The sequence below is a fragment of the Sarcophilus harrisii genome, chromosome 6 (genome assembly GCF_902635505.1).
Source record: "Sarcophilus harrisii chromosome 6, mSarHar1.11, whole genome shotgun sequence".
Classification (NCBI taxonomy): domain Eukaryota; kingdom Metazoa; phylum Chordata; class Mammalia; order Dasyuromorphia; family Dasyuridae; genus Sarcophilus; species Sarcophilus harrisii.
In genome coordinates, this window is record NC_045431.1 from 236892045 (window position 1) to 236914569 (window position 22525).

General features: G+C 39.1%; 1 protein-coding gene across 1 annotated transcript; it reads right to left on the minus strand.

Annotated features, from left to right (window-relative positions):
• Window positions 1-16776: 16776 nt before the first annotated feature.
• On the minus strand, window positions 16777-17898 carry LOC100933769 (mas-related G-protein coupled receptor member X1-like). Its single transcript, XM_003774271.3, has one exon. The coding sequence runs from the start codon at window positions 17710-17712 to the stop codon at window positions 16777-16779; it is 936 nt and encodes a 311-aa protein (XP_003774319.3). The 5' UTR covers window positions 17713-17898.
• Window positions 17899-22525: the final 4627 nt, after the last annotated feature.

The following is a 22525-nucleotide window of genomic DNA, read 5'->3' on the forward strand; positions in this document are numbered from 1 at the left end:
CCTTGGCTCTAGAAGGATCCAACTCAATCTTGCTGATTTGCACAATTTTTTTTTTTTTGTCTGAGTTCCCCAATGAGGATTTCCTCTGGAAACCATTGGTTTGGGTCACCTTACATATTAAAAAAGCAAAGGGGCCCAATCCCCATGGGAAGATGCAGCTCGTACATGCAGATCTAAAAGGACAAGCTTTCTTTAGCATGATCAAAACCAAACCAAACCAAATGCAACCCAGAGGACAGAAGAGATTTGGGCAATGACTGAACATGTTCTGGCATATGATTGTGATGGAATGCTATTGGGCTAAAAGAAATGATGAACTCAATGATTTTATAAAAACATGGAATGACTCATAAAATAATCAAGAAAAAAATGAACAGAATCAAGAGAACATTTTATGCAATAACAGCCATACTATTTTAAGAATGATTTTGGGTAAATAAGCTATTTTGACTATTATACATAGGAAAAAATATAAAGCATATTTATATATACAGCTATTTGTGTCTAATGTAGTCATGTCTAGATTGAGAGGGAGGTTAAAAAAAAAGTATTTACATGATAGCTGTGTTTTAATTTCAACAGGAATAGCCAGTTGGATATAACAGATTTGCAGTTTCATCTATGATCATCGTTTTTATCTCACTATTATAAAAATTATTGTCTTATTCTATCAATCAATAATAAAATAAAATAAATAAAAACAACAAATGCCTTGTCCAGGCAGAAATGGTGCCCAAGATTCCTTTCATGGAGGTAATTGCCCTATAGATGACTTAGGATAACAGGAAGGAGATTTTTCAATTCTAAGTGTCCATTAAGTGCTAATGAGAGCCCACTCTGGCTTCCTTGAACCAAGCCTTTATTTACCATTTAGAGGTACAGAGAGATGTGAACCATTTCCCAGAATGAATCATCTTCAGATTCTAGAAGGATCCAACTTGATCTTGCTGATTTGCCCCATTTGCTTGTTTGTCTAAGTTCCCCAACAAGGGTTTCCTCTACAAACAAGTGACTTGGGTTATCTCTGGTACTAAAAAAGCAAAGGGGCCCAAATCCCCAGGGGAAGATGCAGCCTTGGGATACACAGATTACAGGACAAGCTTTCCTTAACCCAATCAAAAACAAACCAAACCAATACAACCCAGAGACAGGAAGAGAGTTATATTTGAATCCATCAATGGTCAGGAGAGCTCCTCTTCCCTCATCACTGGCCTCCACACTCCCCAGGCCCCACAGAGTCCTCCCAGTGCTGTCAAACACAAATAGAAACTGGGGCCTGAGAGTTACTTATCTACTTAGAAAAGCAAAAATTTAATTATATATAATTTTGTTCACCATTTCCCAATTACAATTTAATCTGCTTTGGATCTTGCAGCCCTGGAACAAGGACTAGGGCAGACTCTTGTTGAAGCTGGCCAAGCCTTTAACATGACTGCTTTCCACTTCTCCACTCGGACGGATCCAGCTGAGACGCTGGGCGACTCTGGCTCACTTAAATGTAATTTCTGTAGGGGTCACTTCATACCATGTCACCATTTCCAGCGTCAGAGCCCTGGGGCGAGGGGTGAGAGAGGAGGTAGCAGGTGCCTCTAGACCAGGGGTTGCAGTCACAACTCTGTGTCCGGCAGCCCCGATCAATGGGCGGCTTCTCCCGGGAAGCAGCGATGGAGTCTGGCCGCCCTCTGAGAGTCAGAGCAACCTTTAAGCACTGCTCCCCTCCACATGTGGAGAAGGGCCAGAAGTGCCCCCAAGACTGATTGCTGACCCAACCCTGGAGTGGTGACCGTGTGGCCGGGCTCCCCCGTGTGGTTGGGTAGGGCTGGATGCATAGTTTTCTCTGCAGGAAGATAGTGGGAGGGAGAGCCAGGAAGCTGGCCCAGGATTCACCATCAGAACGGATCCAGTAACAAGCTCCCCTTGCTGGGAAGGGAGTGACTGATAGGCTCAGACAAGGCCGTTGTCCAGAGCCTTGTTCATCAGCGCAGCGGGTCCTTGTCATGCCCGCACTTGCCCGGGCCCTGGCCCCGGGGCTCTGCCCTCCAGCTTGCTCAGTCACCGGCGGAGTGAATGGGGCCTGGTGCCGGCTCCCATGCTTCTTAGCGTGACGTTTTCAGCCGCATTGTCAACACCTTCAGGGAGGAAAATCACGCAATTACAGTCAGCTACCAGACGGAGGGAAAGTCTTAACTGGAAAGGGCTAAAAGCCGGAGCCAGAGCGGGAGAAGGGGGAGGCCGGTGCAGGTGTTTGTCTGTGGACCGGACCGTGCGCTCAGAGCCGCCCCTGAGGCCGAGATGTGGCAAAGCTCGGCCGACTCTGCTGCTGGTGCTCGTTGTGCCCCAACAATTAATAGCAGGAAAACCCGGGTCCTGCAGACAGCGGCCATGGTACACCTATATCTGAAACCTGAACCCCCGATTTTTTGTTTCCTAGAAATCAGGTGATTTCTGGGAAACAGAAACTTTCCATTCCAATGTCTCAGGATAGCAACAACAGGTTTTGATGGTGAATTGTTCACACATGGGTCCAGTTTTCTTGAAAATCGGGGGGCGGGGGGGGGGGGGAAGGCAGGTTATTCCCTCAATAGTATCCTGGAAGCTAAGCCATTGCCCCCTGGGACTTCTGCCCAGAAAGCTGAATTCATTGCCCTGACCAGAGTTTTGGAACTGGGGAAGGGAATGAGAGTGAACATCTATACAGACTTTGCTTATATGGAAAGAGAGGAGGCTTTTGATAGCAAAGAATTCTCCCATTAAACATGCAGGAGAAATTCTACAGCTACTGGAAGCTGTCCATGAACCCAGGGAGGTTTCAGTTATATTTTGTACAGGACACCAGAAGGGAGACTTGCTTCAGGTCAAGGGGAATAAATTTGCAGATTCAGCTGTTCGAGCTTCTGCCCATTCACCCCTGACCATGGCACCTTTGATTCCCCAGCTCCCTGATTCTTATATCCCTTTCTATAACCCATAGGAACAAGCCCTTGGAGAAGAAGGGGACACACCCTTTGTCCTTCTGGCTGCTTCCAAACACTCTCAGACCATCTCAACCCCAGAGACAAGTCAGTGGAAACTTATCTGTGGTCTCCATCAGGCCACGCACCTGGGAAGAAATGCTCTTCAGTCCCCGGTGAATCGAATTTTCACTGGTCACAAGCTGAGCGAAACAATCAGGAAGGTCTGCCAGGCCTGCCCAATTTCTGCCCAAGTGAATCCTGAGGGAGCTGTTAAGCCTCCCCTCTCTGAAGTCTGTTCAGAGAAGGGGCACATACCCGGGGGAGGACTGGCAATAGATTTCACACATATGCTCCCTTGCAGAGGTTTCAAGTTGCTTTTGGTCTCTGTTGGCAACTTTACTAATAGGGTAGAAGCTTTTCCCTGCAGGACTGAGAAGGCTCAGGAGGTATCAAAGTGCTTCTAAAGGAGACCATACCTGGCTTCGGCCTGCCCAGCTCCCTGCAGAGTGACAATGGGCCTTCACTTCCAGGTGAGTCAGACTGTAGCCAAAGCACTCAAAATCACCTACTGCACTCTGCCTGGAGTCCTCCAGCTTTAGGGAAAGGGGAGAAAATGAACCACACCCTGAACGAGTCCTTACCCAACTGTGGCTGGAGACTCAAGAGGATTGGGCGAAGAACCTCCCAGTAGGACTTCTTAGAGTCTGCATTGCTCCCCAGGAGAACATTAAGCTGAGCCCTTTGAACTTCTGTATGGGAGGCCCTTCCTCACCTCTGACATTCTTGTAGACTCAGAACAGCCTCTGGTCACCCAGTTTGTGACCCAGCTCGGGGCAGTCCAGAAAGTCCTACCACACATATCAATGTGTGAAATTCACTTTAATTTTTGTGTAGAATAAAGGCATACTTAAAAACTTCACTTAATTTTGGGATAAATTTATAGTAGTGTTGAGAGTGAGAAATGAGGGATGAGAACACATCCTAACAGCAATGGGGCCCCCAGGCCAGTATCTCAAGTTTTTGCCAAAGAGGTTGATGAGCTTTTTGGCAAAAACTGGGTTTATTACACTGAGAAACAATTTCCCAGCAGGCCAGTTCCAGATAGGAATTAGCAAAGGTTTAGGTTTCTCAACCTTGATTATATTTAGGTTTCTATGGCTTGGGGCTAGGGAGTGATTTTTAGCTGAATTTGAGCGACTGATCAATAATGCGGGGTAATTACGCCCCAGGCCAAGATCTCCAATTGAACTCTGGTTGGAGATTTTTGTGGGAGTTTCCCCTGAGAATCTAGTAGGAAGGTGGGGATGCTCCCAAAGGTCAGGAAGGGTTGAGATTTAGGGTTTTCCAACCCAGGTCCACCCCATCCCCCAAAGAACAGGGGGACACAGTTCCTATTACATCAGTAGGAAGGGATTTTCATTCTTAGAAGGCATAATAAGGCAAACTTAGACCATTTTCAGAAAAGAATAAATAGTAGCAAGGTAGAATTGGAGTTCATTTTCCTTTCTGTTATTATTGAAAAATTGTTATTATATAACAATAATTGTTATTATTGTTTTTTAACAACTTAAAACAATTCACATGAGGGCACCAAGTAAGTCCTGATTGGAATTCCCCATTGAAGATCAATCCCAATGTGCTCGGAAAAAGGAAACTTTTTTGAAATCAGAAAGCAAAGAAGATACTATTGCAGTTTAAATCAATTACTTAGGTCAATTAAAAACAATGTATGAATTTCAGTGTAAATTCAAGATTTGAAATAAAAAGTTTTGGAGTTTTGAAAAGGAAATTTAAGGTAAGGTCTTAATCTCACTGAAATAAAAATATCTAGGAATGCTTTTAAAGCCATGCCCTGGTGATAGCGACTCCATGTCTTCCTTCCCCAATCAATTTAAGAGTATAAAATGTGTTTCATACTGGAAACTGAATGGATGTCCATCAGTTGGAGAATGGCTGAATAAATTGTGGTATATGAATATTATGGAATATTACTGTTCTGTAAGAAATGACCAACAGGATGATTTCAGAAAGGCCTGGAGAGACTTACATGAACTGATACTGAGTGAAATGAGTAGGACCAGGAGATCATTCTATACTTCAACAACAATACTATATGATGACCAGTTCTGATGGACCTGGCCATCCTCAGCAATGAGATCAACCAAATCATTTCCAATGGAGCAGTAATGAACTGAACCAGCTACGCCCAGAGAAAGAACTCTGGGAGATGACTAAAAACCATTACATTGAATTCCCAATCCCTATATTTATGCCCACCTGCATTTTTTATTTCCTTCACAAGCTAATTGTACAATATTTCAGAGTCTGATTCTTTTTGTACAGCAAAATAACGTTTTGGTCATGTATACTTATTGTGTATCTAATTTATATTTTAATATATTTAACATCTACTGGTCAACCTGCCATTTAGGGGAGGGGGTGAGGGGTAAGAGGTGAAAAATTGGAACAAGAGGTTTGGCAATTGTTAATGCTGTAAAGTTACCCATGCATATATCCTGTAAATAAAAGGCTATTAAATAAAAAAAAATAAATAAATAAAATGTGTTTCATAAAATACATGCTAATTCAGAAAGAAAAGATTATCTCTTTGCTCTGGTTTAAAAAGTCCTGCTAAAGGACTAATTTAAAGTAATTGGTTTGGATCTTTGGGTAACTCAAAGGATTAAGGAAGCCGTAATGGGAAGTTGGGCATGTCACTGATTTTTGTTGGTATAACACAAGTCAACCAAAAGCAAAAGAATTGTGAACTTTAAGTTTAGTTATTGCCACTATTCTTAAATAAAAATTGATCGGGTTGAAAATATTGTAATGATAGCAAATTATAGAATCTAATGGGTCTTTGAATGTACAAAGGGAATAATAAATATACACACCTATTTCCCAGGAGGCAGATTTGAAGCCCTCTTTTCTAGAGGGGACCATGGGAACTTTAAGGAAGTAATGATGGCTTAGAGCCCTTTCTCAGTCTCTTATTATAGGTTGGACAATTTTAATCCCCACATCAGCACAATTAACCATTTTAGGAACTAAATCCAACAATACACTGTGTTGCACACCCATAGTCACATAGTTCACAGAAAGAAATGCCATAACCTTTTGACTGATTTTCTGTGCCAAACGGTAATAAACTTTTGTTTATTACTTACTCTTTTGAGATACTGTCTCTACCCTGAGGTAGCAGAGTAGGGGAGGACATGCTGCAGCAGATGCTCACCTTATGGTTAACCAGGCCACTGACTAGCACAGAACATGACCAAGTACGGGTGTCTGGATTGTTCATTGCTTTGGGGTCAGCCTGTCTTTCATGACAAATTATGTTCTTTAGGTACAAATATCTGTGAAAGGGTAAGTCTGCGGATACAGATTGGGACTAGGAGAAAAATCAATGAAATATGGGGTCCCCTTACCCTGAGTCAGTGCTGGGGACTGGAAGAATGAGAACAAGAACTTTCACATCCAAGTGGAACTTATGAACCACTCCAAACTAAATTCTCCCTTCCTGCTGGGGACCATTTTACAGGATATCTCAAGACATGCTCCCAGGAGAAAAGAAAACATTAGAATATAGCAGCAGAAACATCTGCAACCCCCATTTACCAGATTGATCCATTTTCCAACTGTGTATATTGAGGAGATCAATGAAAAAATATGAAGAAAGGGTTAAACTCACAGAAAATTCTTCAGTAAATTCAAGGATCACAAATAATTACAAAGAAAAACTTCAGATTGAAAATTAGTCTTTTCCCTCTCCAGGGTCCTGATGACTCCTGTGCTTGGTCCTGCTGCTGATGCTCACACCTTTCCTCAGAAATCTCTTGGTCAGAATCAGGAGCATAAAAGGTGGAAGAGGAGCCAGATCCAGGGCAATTTCTCTCTTACCCTTATATTCCACTCCCTCTTCTCCCAGTCCCATAGTTCTAGCCAAATGATTTGCTTATTTGCTTTCAGGCACAGAGAATGGAGAATTCACAAACACAAGCCTCAGGAGATGAACTTCCCATAATCTTTAAGTGCAGATAAAGCTTCCTAAATGATGTTTCTCTGGTAAAAACTTTGATTCTCTTTAAACATGCATATATCAACTATCAACATGCATAGTAGGGCATAAAAGTTATTACTGTTAGACTGGTGTGGCCCATTATCTCCAAATGCACTGGTCTTTTCCATTATTCTTGCATATTTAACAACATAGTTTCTACAACTAAAGTTGTAGTTTCTACATAGTTCCTATAAGAAGTGCCCATGGGGCTCCTTTTAGCTCTCATGCTACTTTTCTAAAAGAGAATTTATGTATTCTCTAGTTGCCTCAACTTTCCATCAAGATCTAAGAGCCTCATATTTCCTTAGACTTCAGGTTTGTATTAGAGTGAAGTTTGGACTGGCAACAACTCTGGATTTTAAAATTATAATAAGGAAAAGGATTGTATATACACTCATAAAGACAGATATACCTTTATGTATATTATTCATTCACAAAATTTATACATACATTATAAACAGACATATATGAGCATATAAGAATGCACACATATAAGCATACAATATAATATACACATTAATAATCACATAGGTACATGCATCTATTTCTATTTATGTCAGGTTCCATGAATAGTTTTTTGTTGATCTGTGACTTTGGAGGGAAGAAAATTATCTTCATTTTCACTAACCTCTAAATGAATATCAACATTTCTTCAATTATTAAGAAATTATTTTTAAGAGGAGGCTTCCACATGCATTATCACAAAACAGAAAATATAATACAAAACATAAAACAGATGTATATTCATATGACATGTTCATGTACATATGTGCACACATAGCCATGAAAATATTACATACACACACCCATATGCTGCATTTCCCTCTTTAGTCAAATGGAGGTCCAACACACAAGAAATATTTCATGAACCTCCTATTAGGAGTCAGAAACTCTGTTAATTGCTGGGGATAAAGAGCAAAACAAAGTAGTTTTTACTTTCAAAGAGTTTACTATAGAATTGGGTATAATAAAAATATGCATATAGATGTGCTTACAACAATGTATATATTGGCTCTAGATATGTGTGAGTTGTGTAAATATCTAGATATGACTCAAAGTTTCAGCTTCCTTCCCTCATCAATGGCCCCCATGCTCCTCAGTCCCCACAGAGTCCTCACAGTACTGTCAAACTTACATAGGATCTGAGCCTGAGAGTTAGATTGACTTACAAAGACAAAAATTTAAATAAGTATATAATTTACAATCACAATTATGTGCATTGAAGAGATCAATGTAAATGTGTAAGGTAAGAAATTAAATCCATGGAGAAAACTTCTCCAGATCCAAAGAATACAAGGAAAGGACCCAGACTGAGAACTTTTCCTTTTCCTCTCCTGTTTTTTATATTTCATTCTATCAGCCCATTTAGAATAGTACATGTTGTTCCTTCCCCTTTTTTTTTTTTTTTTAACACAGATCCCTTGAGAGTAAGGTTCTCTCTCATACTACAAATCTTCCCCTCCATCTCTTTCCTCCGTATCAGTTCTTCCTTTCATACCCTCTTTGTATGAAATACCTTTTTTTTTAACCTTTATCTCCCAATTTTTATTTTTAGACTCACTCCATAAAATTTAATCCAACCCCGATCTTTGTTTCAAAGTATCTGGTAATGATGACAGCCCTAAAAACAAGACTGATAATATTTTCATAGATTAGAATTTAGAATTTAATATTTGAATTTAATGAATGCCTTATGATCAGTCTTTAATGTTTTTCCTATATTTCTTCTGACTCTTCTATATCAAAATTTCCACTTAATTCTGATACCTAAAAATCTTTTAGTTTATTATATGTCAATTTGGAGAGAGAGGGAGAAATAGAGAAAAAGAGAGACGGAAAGAAGAAGAAAGCAAGGGAAATAGAAAGGAAGGGAAGGGGAGACAGAGAGATGAGGAGTGAGGGAGAGAGAGAGAGACAGAGACAGAGAGAGCTATTCCCATGGATAAGACATGAAAAAAATGATTATTTCCTTTTTTGACTGCAATAAGGTAACTTGTGCCATATCTGAATCACATGGGTGGAACGGGAAACTGAGGACATCTCAGATAATTCCAGACCCAATTTCAAAGGTCTGTTAATCATTAAGATTCTGGGTAGGATAACAAAAGATTTGCTTTTCTAGTAGAAATATCTGATCCCCTGGACATTTACTTAACTGCTTAGAGAAGAATCTAACTATTTAATGACCTGGCGATATCCTAAGAAATCTATAAATTGGGTATTTTCTATTTATTGAGGAAGCTTGAGGTAAACTAAGTCTCCTTGGTTATTCTAGTTTAATGAACTACTTCCCTCTAGACAAATCTCCTCTTTGTGGGGGATTATATGATTTCTTATAGAACCATTAATTAAAGTAGATTGAACTTATAACTTAGATTCAGTTTACCTGGGGAATTTGGGAAATACGGTGCTTATATTGGCTAAAGTAAAGCAGCTGTAAACAGTTAAAAAACTGACCCGAATAAAACATACTTGAAAATAGTTGTAAAACTTGTGAAACTGATCATCATAAAATTCAGGTCAAAATTTAACAAAGTCCATGTTACTTCCAGGCATTAAGCAAGATAATGAGAATCGACCAGATAAGGGGAAAGGAGAGTTGTCATAATTTCTTGTGGGTTGTGACTATATAATCTCCCGTGACTTCTGAAGGAGTGACCTTTTTACTGGGGAACCCCAGTTTATTGGATTTCCAGTTCTCATGAAATTTCTGAATAAAGCTTCTATTCTTCACTTTGAGAGACCTCTGAGAAGTCATTTTGAGTTAGGATTTGCTACATCACACACATAGAACAATGATCAGATCTAGAACTAGGTCAAGCAAAGTAAAAACAGAAAGGGAGAGAGGATATTAAGCATCAGTGTTGCCTGTGAGATGAGAGAATCATTTATGATGGAGGAGAGGGGAGTGATGTGGGGAGGGAAGAGAGCAGACACTGCAGAAACAGGGGGTTGGGTAGGGGCCCTGAGGGCAACATGTCCATGCAGACACTGGCCAGGAATGGTACAGGGTTTCAGAGGAGGCTATTCCTTCTGCTTTCCTCCTCAGGACAGGTAGAGCAGCCATCTGCTGTTTTCCTCCTAGGGCCAACCACACCTGAATCCCTAGAGCACCCCTCCCAAGCAAGCTCTTCTCTCTCCAGCCTCAGGGATGCTTCAGTTCCAACAGCGGGAGACCCTGACTGCCAAGGTTATATGGAGAAGCCGCCTTTTCTGGGAGGGATTCTGATCAGGATGAAGAAGGGGATTGCTTTCATGGTGCCTTCCTGCTAAGTTGTTCCATGGACCATGTTCTTATTGGTCCTCTCTGCCTACCTTTTACCCTACATCATGGCTGTTTCACAGATGATGAACCAGGCTACTTCCATGCATGGAGTGACTCAGTGCTGAAGGATCAGGATAGTTTGAAACGAAGCCATTGTCACTGGGTGTAGATGGGGAGACTTTGATAGTTCATAGACATCTAAGGAGAAGAAAAGAACTTCTTAGACTGCTGATTCAAATCCCCTTTGAGACAAATTGCCCACTCTGTCTTCAGATTTCCCATAATAAGGGACACGTGGTCTTTGCTCCTATCCTATTGCTATTCTCTTGTGGAAAGCAGCTTCAGTTGGACATCTTTGCACCAGCTACTCTGGCAGGCTTTTCTACTTCTCCTCCCCTAATTAGATGGCCAAATACCAACCTTCTAGCAAATGTGTTCAGGGATAAAGCAATCCCCTGATTTCCTGAGGTCCAGAGTCCAGGAGTGGAGCTGACCGTGAGCAAGGAGACCTTCTTCATCAGCAAAGAAACTATTAACCAAAGAAGTGGTACAAGCTTTGGGTCATTTTATTAGCAAGGACATTTGGATAACGTATAGACTGAGTGACAATTAAAATGTCTAAACTGCCTTTCTCCTTATCAGTGTCCTAACAATAAGGCAGATCAGAAAGTTCACTCACTATTTTCTTAGATCCAGAAACAATTCCATCATTTTAGTGCAAACATTTCTGTCTACACCTGCCTCAGTACCAGTGTTCCCTTGGATTATGTGAGGGACTCTAGGATAGCAGATTCTTGAACTTGGAATCAGGAAAATTTGGTTTCAGGTTGCCTCTTATTAAATATTTGACTCTATTTAGTTAATAAAGCTTCTTTAAACCTTTCGAGTTTTCCAATGTCTAAAATGGGGAGACCAGTAGCATCTACATTTTAGATATAATGAAGGAATACAGTCAAATCATTCAGAAGCTCAATGAGGCTGTTTCTCACTGTGTTTGATGGACTGGATGCCCACCTCAGAACATGGGCAGGGATTCCTTGAGTGAGTCTTCTTGACTTCTGATGAAATTCCCTTTTTTTGCTGGTGTCTGTGCTCCACATTACTACAATAGAGAGCAGTGTGGACTCTAAGGAATCAGCCCACTTTTAAGCTATGAAAGTGTTGTGCAAACCTTCTTGTTAGTTATAATTAACAACTTTTATCAAAGTGTTCTTCAGAAACCCAGCTTATGAAGGAATACTTAGCTAAGCAATTTCCAATACCCTTTCTGATCTCCTTCTGGCTGCTCCTTGGACCTCTTTCCCTGAATTAAATCTCCCTCTTCTGGGCCCAGATTTTTAAGTAAATCTGTTGTTACTGTGCTCCCCTTACTCTCAAGGGCCATTGAAACCATGACAGGATGTACTGATGACTTGAGAACTTTATTAATCATCTCTCAGAGCAGCCAAAGTCATTCTGAATGGAATTGTTTCTCATGTAAAGGTTATGTATCATTGACATGAAAATAGAGTATTTCAAAATTATAATTTTTCATTTTTGAATTTCCTTCCTATATTTGTTCATTACTGGCTTTCTAAGCCTCTTTTTACTCTTATCTCCTTTACTTTACCCTCTCCCTTTATACTTCTATTCCTTATTCTAGCCACCTTTTTAAGAGTCCGTTCCTTTTTCTCTTCTACCCTCCTAAATCTTAATTTATATTCCATTCTAAAAGCCTCTCCCTTATCATCTCCTTTCATCCTCATTGCTTTACAAATTTAGAAGAGCTTTTCTCAAATATTCTTTCAGATGTACATGTTGTTCCTTTCTTTTTTTTTTTTAACATAGCTCCCAAGAGAGTAAGGTTCTAACAGTACAAATCTTCCCTTCCATCTCTTTACTCTGAAGTCAATTCTTCCTTTCATGCCATTTTTGTATAAAATAATTCCCCCTTTTTAGTTTTTCCTCCCAAATTTGATTTTTAGACTCACTCCATAACATTCAATCCAGCCTCAACCTTTGTTTCAAACTACCTGGTAATGATGATAGCCCTAAGAATAATAATGATGACATTTTCATAGATTAGAATTTTGAATTTGGTATCTGAATTTAATGAGTCACTTGTAATCAGTCTTCAAAATTTCCATTTAATTCTGATATTGATGTCACAAATACCTAAAAGTCATTTCATTTATTAAATGTCCATTTTTTAAATGAAAGGTTATATTTAACTTTGCTGGATAAGTTAAAATAAAAGTAGATAGAAAAATGAAGCTAAAATCAGAGCCCAACAATATTTTATTAAAAAGAAACACATTTATAAATGGGAGATAAAGGCAAAGTTAAAATGAAGAGTGGCAAACAATTTATTCCGCCCCAACTGATGGAAAAAAGGCAGGGATAGCAATCATGATATCTAATAAAGTTAAGGCTAAAATTGATTCATTTAAAAATATAAACAGAGTTATATATTTTGATGATTCAACATCTGTATGGAACTCATATGCACCAAATACAATGGAAACAAATTATATTTATTTATTTATAATCACTTTTTATTTTTGAAATACATGCAAAGACAGCTTTCAACATTCACCCTTGCAAAAGTCTTGTGTTCCAGATTTTTCTCTTTCCCTTTCCCCAACCTCCTTATTCTAGATGAGTAATCAATATATGTTAAACATATGCAATTCTAGAAACTAACTTTTAAAAAGTTAATGAATTACAGGTGGAGATAGATACTTAATAGTGTGAGTCTTTAATCTTTAGCTATGAGATTGGTAAATCTAACCAAAAGTAAATAAGAAAAATGTTAAGAAAATGGATGGAATTTCAGAGAAACTAGATATGATAACTATCTGGAAAGAATTGACTAGAAACAGAAATAAATAAACAAATTTTCCTTGGCACTTTATGGTACCTTTACAAAGATTCACCATCTATCAGGATATTAAAATTTTACAGTTAAAATCAGAAACATTAATGGTATCCTTTTCAGAACACAATTCAATAAGAGTTACATTTAATAAGAGCCCACAAATACATTGATTAAAAAGTAAATGATAATGAAACCACCTATTCTTAAAGAATGAGTGGGTTAAAAAAGAAATCAAAGAAATGATAACTTGATTAAAGAAAATACCAATAATGAAACAACATGTCAAAACCCAGGGCATACAAGCAAAGCAAATTTCTATCCTTAAATACTTGCATCAATAAAATACAGAAAAAAACAGACCAGGGAATTGGGTATTCAATTTAAACTGGAAAAAGGACAAATTGAAAAACTCTAAGTAAACATTAAATTGAAAATCCTAAAAAATCAAAAATGAATTTAGTAGTATTTAATTAAGAAATAAAACAGGGAGTTGATTTTAAGAAAAAAAAACTCAATAAATTAGGTAAATAATTGACTGATAATTGACTGATTTTTTAAAAAAGAGAAGAAAACCAGATCACTAATATTAAAAGTGAAAAGTGTTAAGCTACCATTAATGAAAATGAAACAAAATCAATTATATGGAGTTATTTCGTCCAATTATGTGTCAATATATTTAGCAATTTAAGTGAAATGGAAGCATATTTACAAAAATATAAATTGCCAAGATTAGAAGTACAAATAGAATAGCTATATACACACATTTTATGTATGTGTGTGTAGGTATGTATAGTTTTTTTACCTTTCATTTTTAAAATAGTATTTTATTTTTTCCAAATATATGGAAAAATAATTCTTAATATTCACCCCTGTACATTCCTGTGCTCCAAATTTTTTCTCCCTCTACCTCCCATTCTTCAAATAGCTAGCCATCTGATACAGGTTCAACGTGTGCAGTTCCTCCAAACATACTTCCATAGTCATCATGTTGCATGAGAAAGGACAGGTCAGAAGGGGAAAAAAAAATGTGAGAAATGGAAAAAAGCAAACATAGAAAAACAACAAAAATGTGGAAATACTATACTTTAATCCAGACACTGGACTCCATCTGTCTCTGGATGCAGATGGTAATTTCTATCTCAAGTCCATTGGTATTTCCTTGTTACTGTTCAAAAGAAATAAGTTTATCACAATGAATCATCACATAATTTTGTTGTTACTGTGCACAATGTTGTCTTGGTCCTGCTCACTTTACCCAGTAGCAGTTCATGCAAATCTTTCCAATCTGCTCATCATTTCTGATAGAACAACAACACTCCATCACATTCAGATAACACAACCAGTCAGCTGCTTTCCACTGATGGGCATCCAGTCAATCTCCAGCTCCTTGCCAATACAAAAAGGGCTGCTACAAAGATTTCTATACATGTGGGTCCCCTTTCCTCCTCCATAATCTCAATGGGATATAGATCCAGTAGAGACATTCCTGGATCAAAGGGCACTCACAGTTCTATAGTCCCTTGAGCATAGCTCTAAATTGCTCTCCAAAATGGCTGGAGCGGTTCACAATTCCTTCAACAATGCGCCAATGTCCCAGTCCTCCTACATCCCCTTCAATATTCATCACTATCTTTTCCTGTCATCTTAGTCGATTGACTAAGAGAGGTAGTACCTCAAAGTTGTCTTAATTTACATTTCTCCAATCAACAGTGATTCACATTTTTTCACATGATTAGAAATGGCCTTAATTTCTTCATTTGAAAATTGTGTGTTCATATCCTTTGATCATTTATCCATGGGAGAATGGCTTATTTTTTATTTTTTGTTGAGGCAGTTGGGGTCAAGGGACTTGTCCTTTGTCACATAGTTAGGAAGTGTTAAATGTCTGAGGCCAGATTTGAACTCAGGTCCTCCTGGCTTCAGGGCTGGGACTCTATCCATTGTGCCATATAGCTGCCTCTGGTGGCTAGTATCCTTACAAATTTGAGCCAATTCTCTCTATATATATTAGAAATGAGGTTTTTATCAGAAACACTGGCTATAAAATTATTTCCCCATCTTTCTGCTTCCCTTCTAAATTTGCATTTATTGGGTATATTTTTATAAAAAAAACTTTTTAATTTAATGTAATCAAAATTATCCATTTTGCTTTTCATAATGCTTTCTAGTTCTTTTTGCTATAAATTCCTCCTTTCTCCACAGATTCAGATCAGAGGTAGACTATTTGTTGTTTTCATAATTTGCTTATGGTTTTGTGGTTTATGTCTAAATCATGAACCCATTTTAATCATATCTTGGTATAGGGTGCTTTGAATAGATCTATTTTAGAAAAAAAAAATTGAACAGGTCATAAATGAGCTTTGAGGAAAAAAACACTTGGTATAGATGGATTTATCCAACACTTAAAATTAACCAATTCTAATATTAAATAAATTGTTTGGAATAATAGCCAAAGTTGGGTTTCTACCAACCTCCTATTAAGAAAAATATGATAAGAAAAAATAAAAAATAAAAGAGTAAAAACAGAGGAAGAAAAATATTGACTAATTTGACTAATGAATATGGAGGCAAAAATACTAAATAAAATATTAGCTAAAAATTGTAACAATATATTACAAAAATATACTTTATAACTAAGTGGGTTTTATATATTAGAAATGTAGGGAGGATGTTTTAATGTACAGAAAAATATCAACAAGATGGGTTATATAAATAATAAAATTTTAGAAATATCATGTGATCACCCTATTCTGTGTCCAGACCAGATCAAATATGGGATTTGAAAGGATAGAAGAAGAAGTAAAGTCATTATCCCTAGAGAAATCAAATGGAGGCTGAATGATTTATCCCACAATATTACACAGGAAATTGTGTGTGTGTGTGTGTGTGTGTGTGTGCGCGTGTGTGTGTTTCTTCTTCCTCTACTCTCCAGGACAGGGACAGTGACTATTTGTTGTGTAAATCTTCCTCTGGGCTGTTGACACATGAGACCCTGGACATCAGTCCCTAGGTAAAGGAGCCTCCAGAAAGCTATGGAGCTCCAAAATACGCACGGAATTAGGAAGATCTGAGTTCAAATCCAGTCTCAGATACTTGTTTTGGAAGCCTGAGCAAGTCATTGAACCTCTGCCTGCCTCAGTTTCCTCAAGTGTAAAATGGATATCTGGAGACCACATACCTCCCAGGTGTATTGTGAAGATTAAATGAGATACTTTGAAGGGCCTAGTAGTACAGTTCCTGGTATAGTTTTGTTGCTCAGTTATATGACCCTATCTGGGGTTTTCTGGGCAAAGATACTGTAGAGCTTTGCCATTTCTCTTGATAGTTCATTTTACAGATGAGGAAACTGAGGCAGAGTTGAGTGACTTGTGCAGTTATACAGCTAGTTTCTCAGACTAGATATGATCTGATTCTTCCCATTCCAGGCCTTGGAGTTCTGTCCTTTTTGGGTATCCAGCTGCCTGGTATCCAATAGGCACCTAATAAATGTTCATTGCCTAGAGTTTACATTTTAGGCATCCACATAAATAATGGCAGGGAAAATCCTGATTTTCCTCACAGGGAGGGAGGAGCTGCTAGTGGGTCTGGGGCAGGGGGCTCCTTTCAAGGGCTGCTGTGTCTAAACATCTTGTTCTTAGGTTCAGAATGAAGTCTCCTGGCTGCTGATGTGGGGGGTGTTTGTTGTCTCATCTCCCAACTCCTGCTCATCCCCAAGGGCCCTCTGCAGCACCACCTTGAGAGGCTGCCTCCCCTTATTCCCTAGTCTGCCCACAAAGAAGTAAATGAGGGGGTTCACACTGCTGTTCACACAGACCAGGAGCTGTAGGAGATGAAAATGCATGAGATCTACGTGGAAGTGGGAACTCAGGGTAGACCAGATCCCCCAGGGCAGGCCGCAGAGCAGGAACACAAGGACCGTGAGCAGCACCAGGAGGTAGAGCCTGGGCGGCTGCCGGCGCCGGGAGCTGCACTGGACCCTCAGCAGCAGAGTCAGGCTGGACACGCACATCACACACATGAGGAGGAGGAAATACCCTGCGTAGATGATGAAGCGGATCTCATGAGAAAGGAAAATATATGTTATTGTGAACATCCCGGCCAGAGCCCAGAGGACAGCGCAGACCGCGGCCGACGTGTGCTTGGGGCGGTGACATCGGTACCAGATGGGGAAGAGTGTGGAGAGACAGCGCTCGGTGCTGATCGCGGCCAGGAGGCTCAGGCCCGCGGTGTAGTACATGGATGTGAGGAATGACAGTATGTCCCGTGTTAAATGATCAAAAAAATATCTAAAATAGCTATTTATACTGATCAGAAAGTAGAAACAAAGTAAGAGGGCGTCGGCCGCCGCCAGGTTGAGGATGTAGACGGTGAAGGGGGTCCTCCGGATGCGGAAGCCCAGGAGCCACAGGACGGCGCAGTTTCCCACCAGCCCAAGCAGGGCAATGAGCAGAGAGAGGATGTTCAGCCAGGCAGCAAAGTTAAGGCTCCCAGATGAACTCTTCGTTGAATTCTCAGAATCATGTACACGATGTTCAGGTGTGGGGGACACCGTCATGTTGGGTGGTCCGCGCTCCATGGAGCCCTGCTCCTCTCAGACACCCTGGGGACACAGAGACAGAGAAGGACATCAGGGAGTTTCCCGGCCATTTGTGCCTCTCTCTGCCTTCAAGAGCCAGATCCTCTTCTTCCTCACTGCCTTTTTCCAGGGTGCAGCTAGGGGGCGTCACAATGTGTAGCGGTATAGGTCTAGGTAAAAAATGAATTAGAAACTTGTCTCAGAACTTATTAGCGAAACAAATCATTATTTCACAGATATTAATAACTGATTATTCAATTAGGGTTAAGACTTTCCCTTCCTATTTCCTCCTTCAGAAAGCAGTCCCTTGTAGGGTATTCAGTCAGTCTCTGAAGGACATTGCTGATGCATGAATTGGCTCAAATCCTCAAGGCACATGATTTTCCATCATCGCGGCCAGGTAGTTTATATAGATATTAGTAGTTTATATAGATATTATTCTTACACAAACACTGTTCATGGCTCATTGGCTGGGGAGAGATGGATGTCTTTGCCCAGAAACCTGGCGGTACCTAAAGCTCCTCAGTTCCTCAGGGGGTGGAGAAGAAGACTCTCGTCCAGCTCCTGGTCCATCCCCTCAGGGATTGTTGATTTCCATCCTCTGTCACAGCCCCCTTTCTAAAGACTTTTTAAAAATTCAGTACTCTCCAGAGGCATCTTTGGCTTCCAGCCAAGGTCCTGATAGCAATGTTTTATTTCCTAGCCATAATTAAAAAAAAAAAAAAAAAAACTATTAATTATCCAGAAATTGTCACCAGTTACTCACATTGTCTGTGTAGCCCTGGACACATTATTTAAACATTTATCTCCCTCTGGTTTCAAATTGCAAAATGAGACCAAAATTAGCAGGAATCTCACAGAGATCTTTAGAAGAGCAAATGGGACAGCTTTGTGGTGTTCTAAACACGGTGCCTAAGACCCCAGTAGGCCAGTAAAAAAAGCTGGTTTCATTTTCCCTCTTGGCTCTTCCTATTGTCATGGTGTGACAGAGAGGTATAGAAATGAGTCTTTTGGAGAAGATTGGGGGTACACTTGTCTCACCTTTCTTCTCTGACCACAGTTAGATTCACCCTTTGTTTCCCTCTCTCTTCTCCTCTTTCTTTAGTACATGGAGGTTTGTCTTCCTTCAAAAATCTATGTGGACAGTCTTAAGCAGTGGTCCTCAAACTGTTGTTCCCAATATCTTTATCCTATTAAAAATGATTGAGGATCTGTCCAAAGAGTTTTTGTTTATGTGGGTTACAGTTATAGATATTGATCACATTAAAAATAAAAACCAATTATGAATTTGTAGACTCTCTGAAAGGATTTTTCAAGGATGCTCTGGACCAGACTCTGAGAACCACTGATCTTAAGGATGGGCTGAAACAGTTAATTTAAAACAATGGACAATTGTTTATTCATTTCATGGATGTTTGCATGCATTTTTTGTGTCTTTACTCTTTGATCAATTCATAAATTCATCTATGCAATTATTTATTTACACTGTAAAATATTTATCAATAACTTTTCCTTATACATAATTTATATTGTTGTATATGTTGCCCCATAGAAAAGCAATTTTTTAAACCCAAAGTGAATGGGATCAGGGAAGATTCCTCAGAGACTAGAGGGTAAAGTAGGTCAGAATTTAGGTCTAAACTTCAGGAAGTCAACCCCCAGGAAGTAGACAGAATTGTTGACCATTGAACAATGATTGTGTCCTTTTCAGTCTAGCCAATGAATTTAAAAATCAACAGGAGGGGGCATGTACCCACATCTCTTCTGCTACATAATTAATTCTCTGTTTCTCCCATGTGCCATACACCATGCTGCACTGCCAAGTTGATGTGCTTGGACCTCTTCTTGGACCTTCTTCTGATGTGCTTAAGGACCAAATAAATGCTTTATGTTTTTATCAGGAGATGCTTCCAAGTAGTCAGTTTGAGGAAGGGGGAGTTTAGTATCCTGTCCCCCATGAGTGTAACTGGAAACTGAGGGCTTCTCAGAAGTCACTTGGTAATTTCATACCTAATTTCAAAGGTCTGTTCGTCATTAAGGCTCTGGGAAGCAGAATAAAATACTTACTCTTCTAGCAGAAATATCTGAGATGATCTCCTGGATCTTTACTTAACTGCTTATAGAAAAATCTAACTATTTAATGGCCTGGAGATATTCTGAGAGGTCTATAAACTGGCTAATCTTTATTTGTTGATTGAAGAAGCCTGAGGTAAACTGAGTCTCCTTGATTATTCTAGCTTAATGGATTACTTATTTCTGAACAAATCTCCTTATTGTGGGGGATTATATAGTTTCTTATAAAATTATTAACTCAGGTAAATTGAACCTATAACTTGGATTCAGTATTATCTGAGGGGTTTGGGATAATGAAATGGGATGTTCATACTGGCTCAAATAAACAGTTGTAAACCTTGTGAAACTGACCACCATAAATCCATAAGTTTGGAAAACACAGATGCGGACAATAAAACTGACCAGATGGGCCTGACTAGAATTTGGCAAATTTCTGCCACTAAGCAGAGAGAACTGGTTGATGAGGGAAAGAGGGGTGTCATGGATTTTTTGTGTTTGTTTCTATATAACCCCCTTCAATTGCTGTGGAAATCGACCACGCTCTATGATTACAGTTAGTGGACCATCCGCTTCTCATGAGATTCTAAGATGCTAATAAACACTTCTATTCTTCATTTGAGATATCTTTGAGTACCTTTCAATTGTATTCGCCATGCCACACACCCATAAAAAATAAAAAAGAGGAAAATATATCAGTGTGATAAATAATTCATTTGGATGCCTACTGTGTTTCTATTAATAGTAATCCATTTCAGAGGATTACAAAATGATACTGATGATAAGTTCTGTGTATTAAACCCCAGAAATATGAGCTGCAGATTGCAAGTTTACCTGGTCATGTCATATGGATCTAACTAGAGGTCCTCTTTCCCTTAGTTTTCCTTCTCAGTATGATAATCCCATCGTGGTAGAAGAGACTCAATTCCATGGAAAGTCCTCCAATATTTTTTGGTATCCCAGAACCATTTTCTCCTGTCCAACATGAGCAGATGACCATTATTTGATCATGTCATGAGCACTTATTTAGGGGAGATGCCTTAGGCTTCACCAATCAGTGACCCCATGCTGCTCTGTAATTTTTTAACTTTAAGAGCAAGCTCTATCAGCCAATGATTTCCCTATTTCACAATACCATTTTTTGTATATTTAAGTATCAAATATTATAAACACAAGGCACTGGAAGAACAGGACATTTTATATCAGAAGGAAGATCTAAGGTCCACTTCATTAGAGGGGACTATGGACCATTGGCCCAGAGTTCCACCTAAGTTTCTCTTATTGTAGATTGGATTCTTTTATTTCCCATAATTTTTGTACCCTACAATGGGATGCTGAGGTATGGAACTGAACCTCTTAAGTCTGAGCCCTTCAAAAGACCCAAATAGGAAGTATATTCCAGATAGAATTTTCGCTGATGGCTCCACCTCAGAAACTGGTTCAGAGGTCTTTATTTCCTCTTATTGTATGCACTCAAAGGGGAACTTTCAGTCTTTCAAAATGGGATAAGGAACCCATCTAAAGGATTCACTAATCAGTTCCTGGATGGGAGGCAGTGGAGGAGTGTTCCCCCACTAGAGAGCTCTAACAACATCTTGAGGGAGCCAAAAGTTAGGCTATAGCCTTAGGGTACAGGTTTCTCACCTCACCTCAGTAAGGAGCTGTCAAGGTCTATAGCTATCCTGGGAGGAATCCCACCCTCCTCTAACCTGAGAAGAAGGCTCTTTTTGGCTTTATAAAAATGAGGAATGGCAAGGGTTATTTCACTTGTATTTGCTTAGGATTCAGTCTGACAGCGACCATCAGAGCTCAATTTTCAGAAAGTTTTAAAGAAAACAGGTATAAAATTTGCTGAATATTCACTTCTCAAGGATCTATGGTTGACCATTCTTAGGACCCTGGAGTTTAAACCAAGAAATTAAGAATTGAAAGTTTTGGAGATTTGCCAGAATGAATCCCTGAATATTACTGTAAAAGACAGATAGAACTCAAGTGGTTAGAACATTACCTCCTTTAAATCATAATAGACTCTACCAGTTTGGGGGGGGGGGGGGGGGGGGGGGAATATCTCAGAAGGCATAAGCTGAAAGATGGATACTTCAAAAGCCAAGCCCAGTTCTTTCAGGGGATGCCGGTTGGGACAGGGTGGACTCCCTCTGGGAGGATGACTAAAAAAAGACATATTAAGTTCTGAAGTTTGATTGGAGAATTAAAAAAGGGTGGAGTGGATTGTTCTGTTCAAAGTGTAGAACTTTTAATTACTTAGAAAGATACAGAATTTTATTGAACAATCTCTCAAGATCACCTTTGAACAAATGAAGTATTGATAGTGTTCAATTTTTTCTCATTCTCAATTTTTTTTCCTGTGGTTATAGTTTGGCAAAAAGTTTGAGAAATGGAAATCTAACCAGCTCTTCTATCTATTAGGAAATAAATAGGAGATATACTTTAAATGGTGAACCCAACTGGCAAATTAGAATAACACCATTTTGTATTGTTACTCAATTACATTATTATTAGATTAAAAAGAATTAGCATAATTAAGGAATAGAAGAATTCTCTCAGGCTGATAACAGAACCCCAACTATAAGATGTTCAGCAGTTCTATACTTTCTCTAGGAGACAGATAAGATATTGACTTCAAAATCCCCTAAAGAAAAATAGGAGAAGTTCAGGTATAATTTAAAGTTAGGTTTCGTTACATATTCTGTGTATTTCTGTTTGGTAAATGATGGAACTAAGT

What these genes read in the sequence shown, in the direction of transcription:
- LOC100933769 (XM_003774271.3), bottom strand. Translation starts at nt 17,712, where the DNA reads ATGGAGCGCGGACCACCCAACATGACGGTGTCCCCCACACCTGAACAT.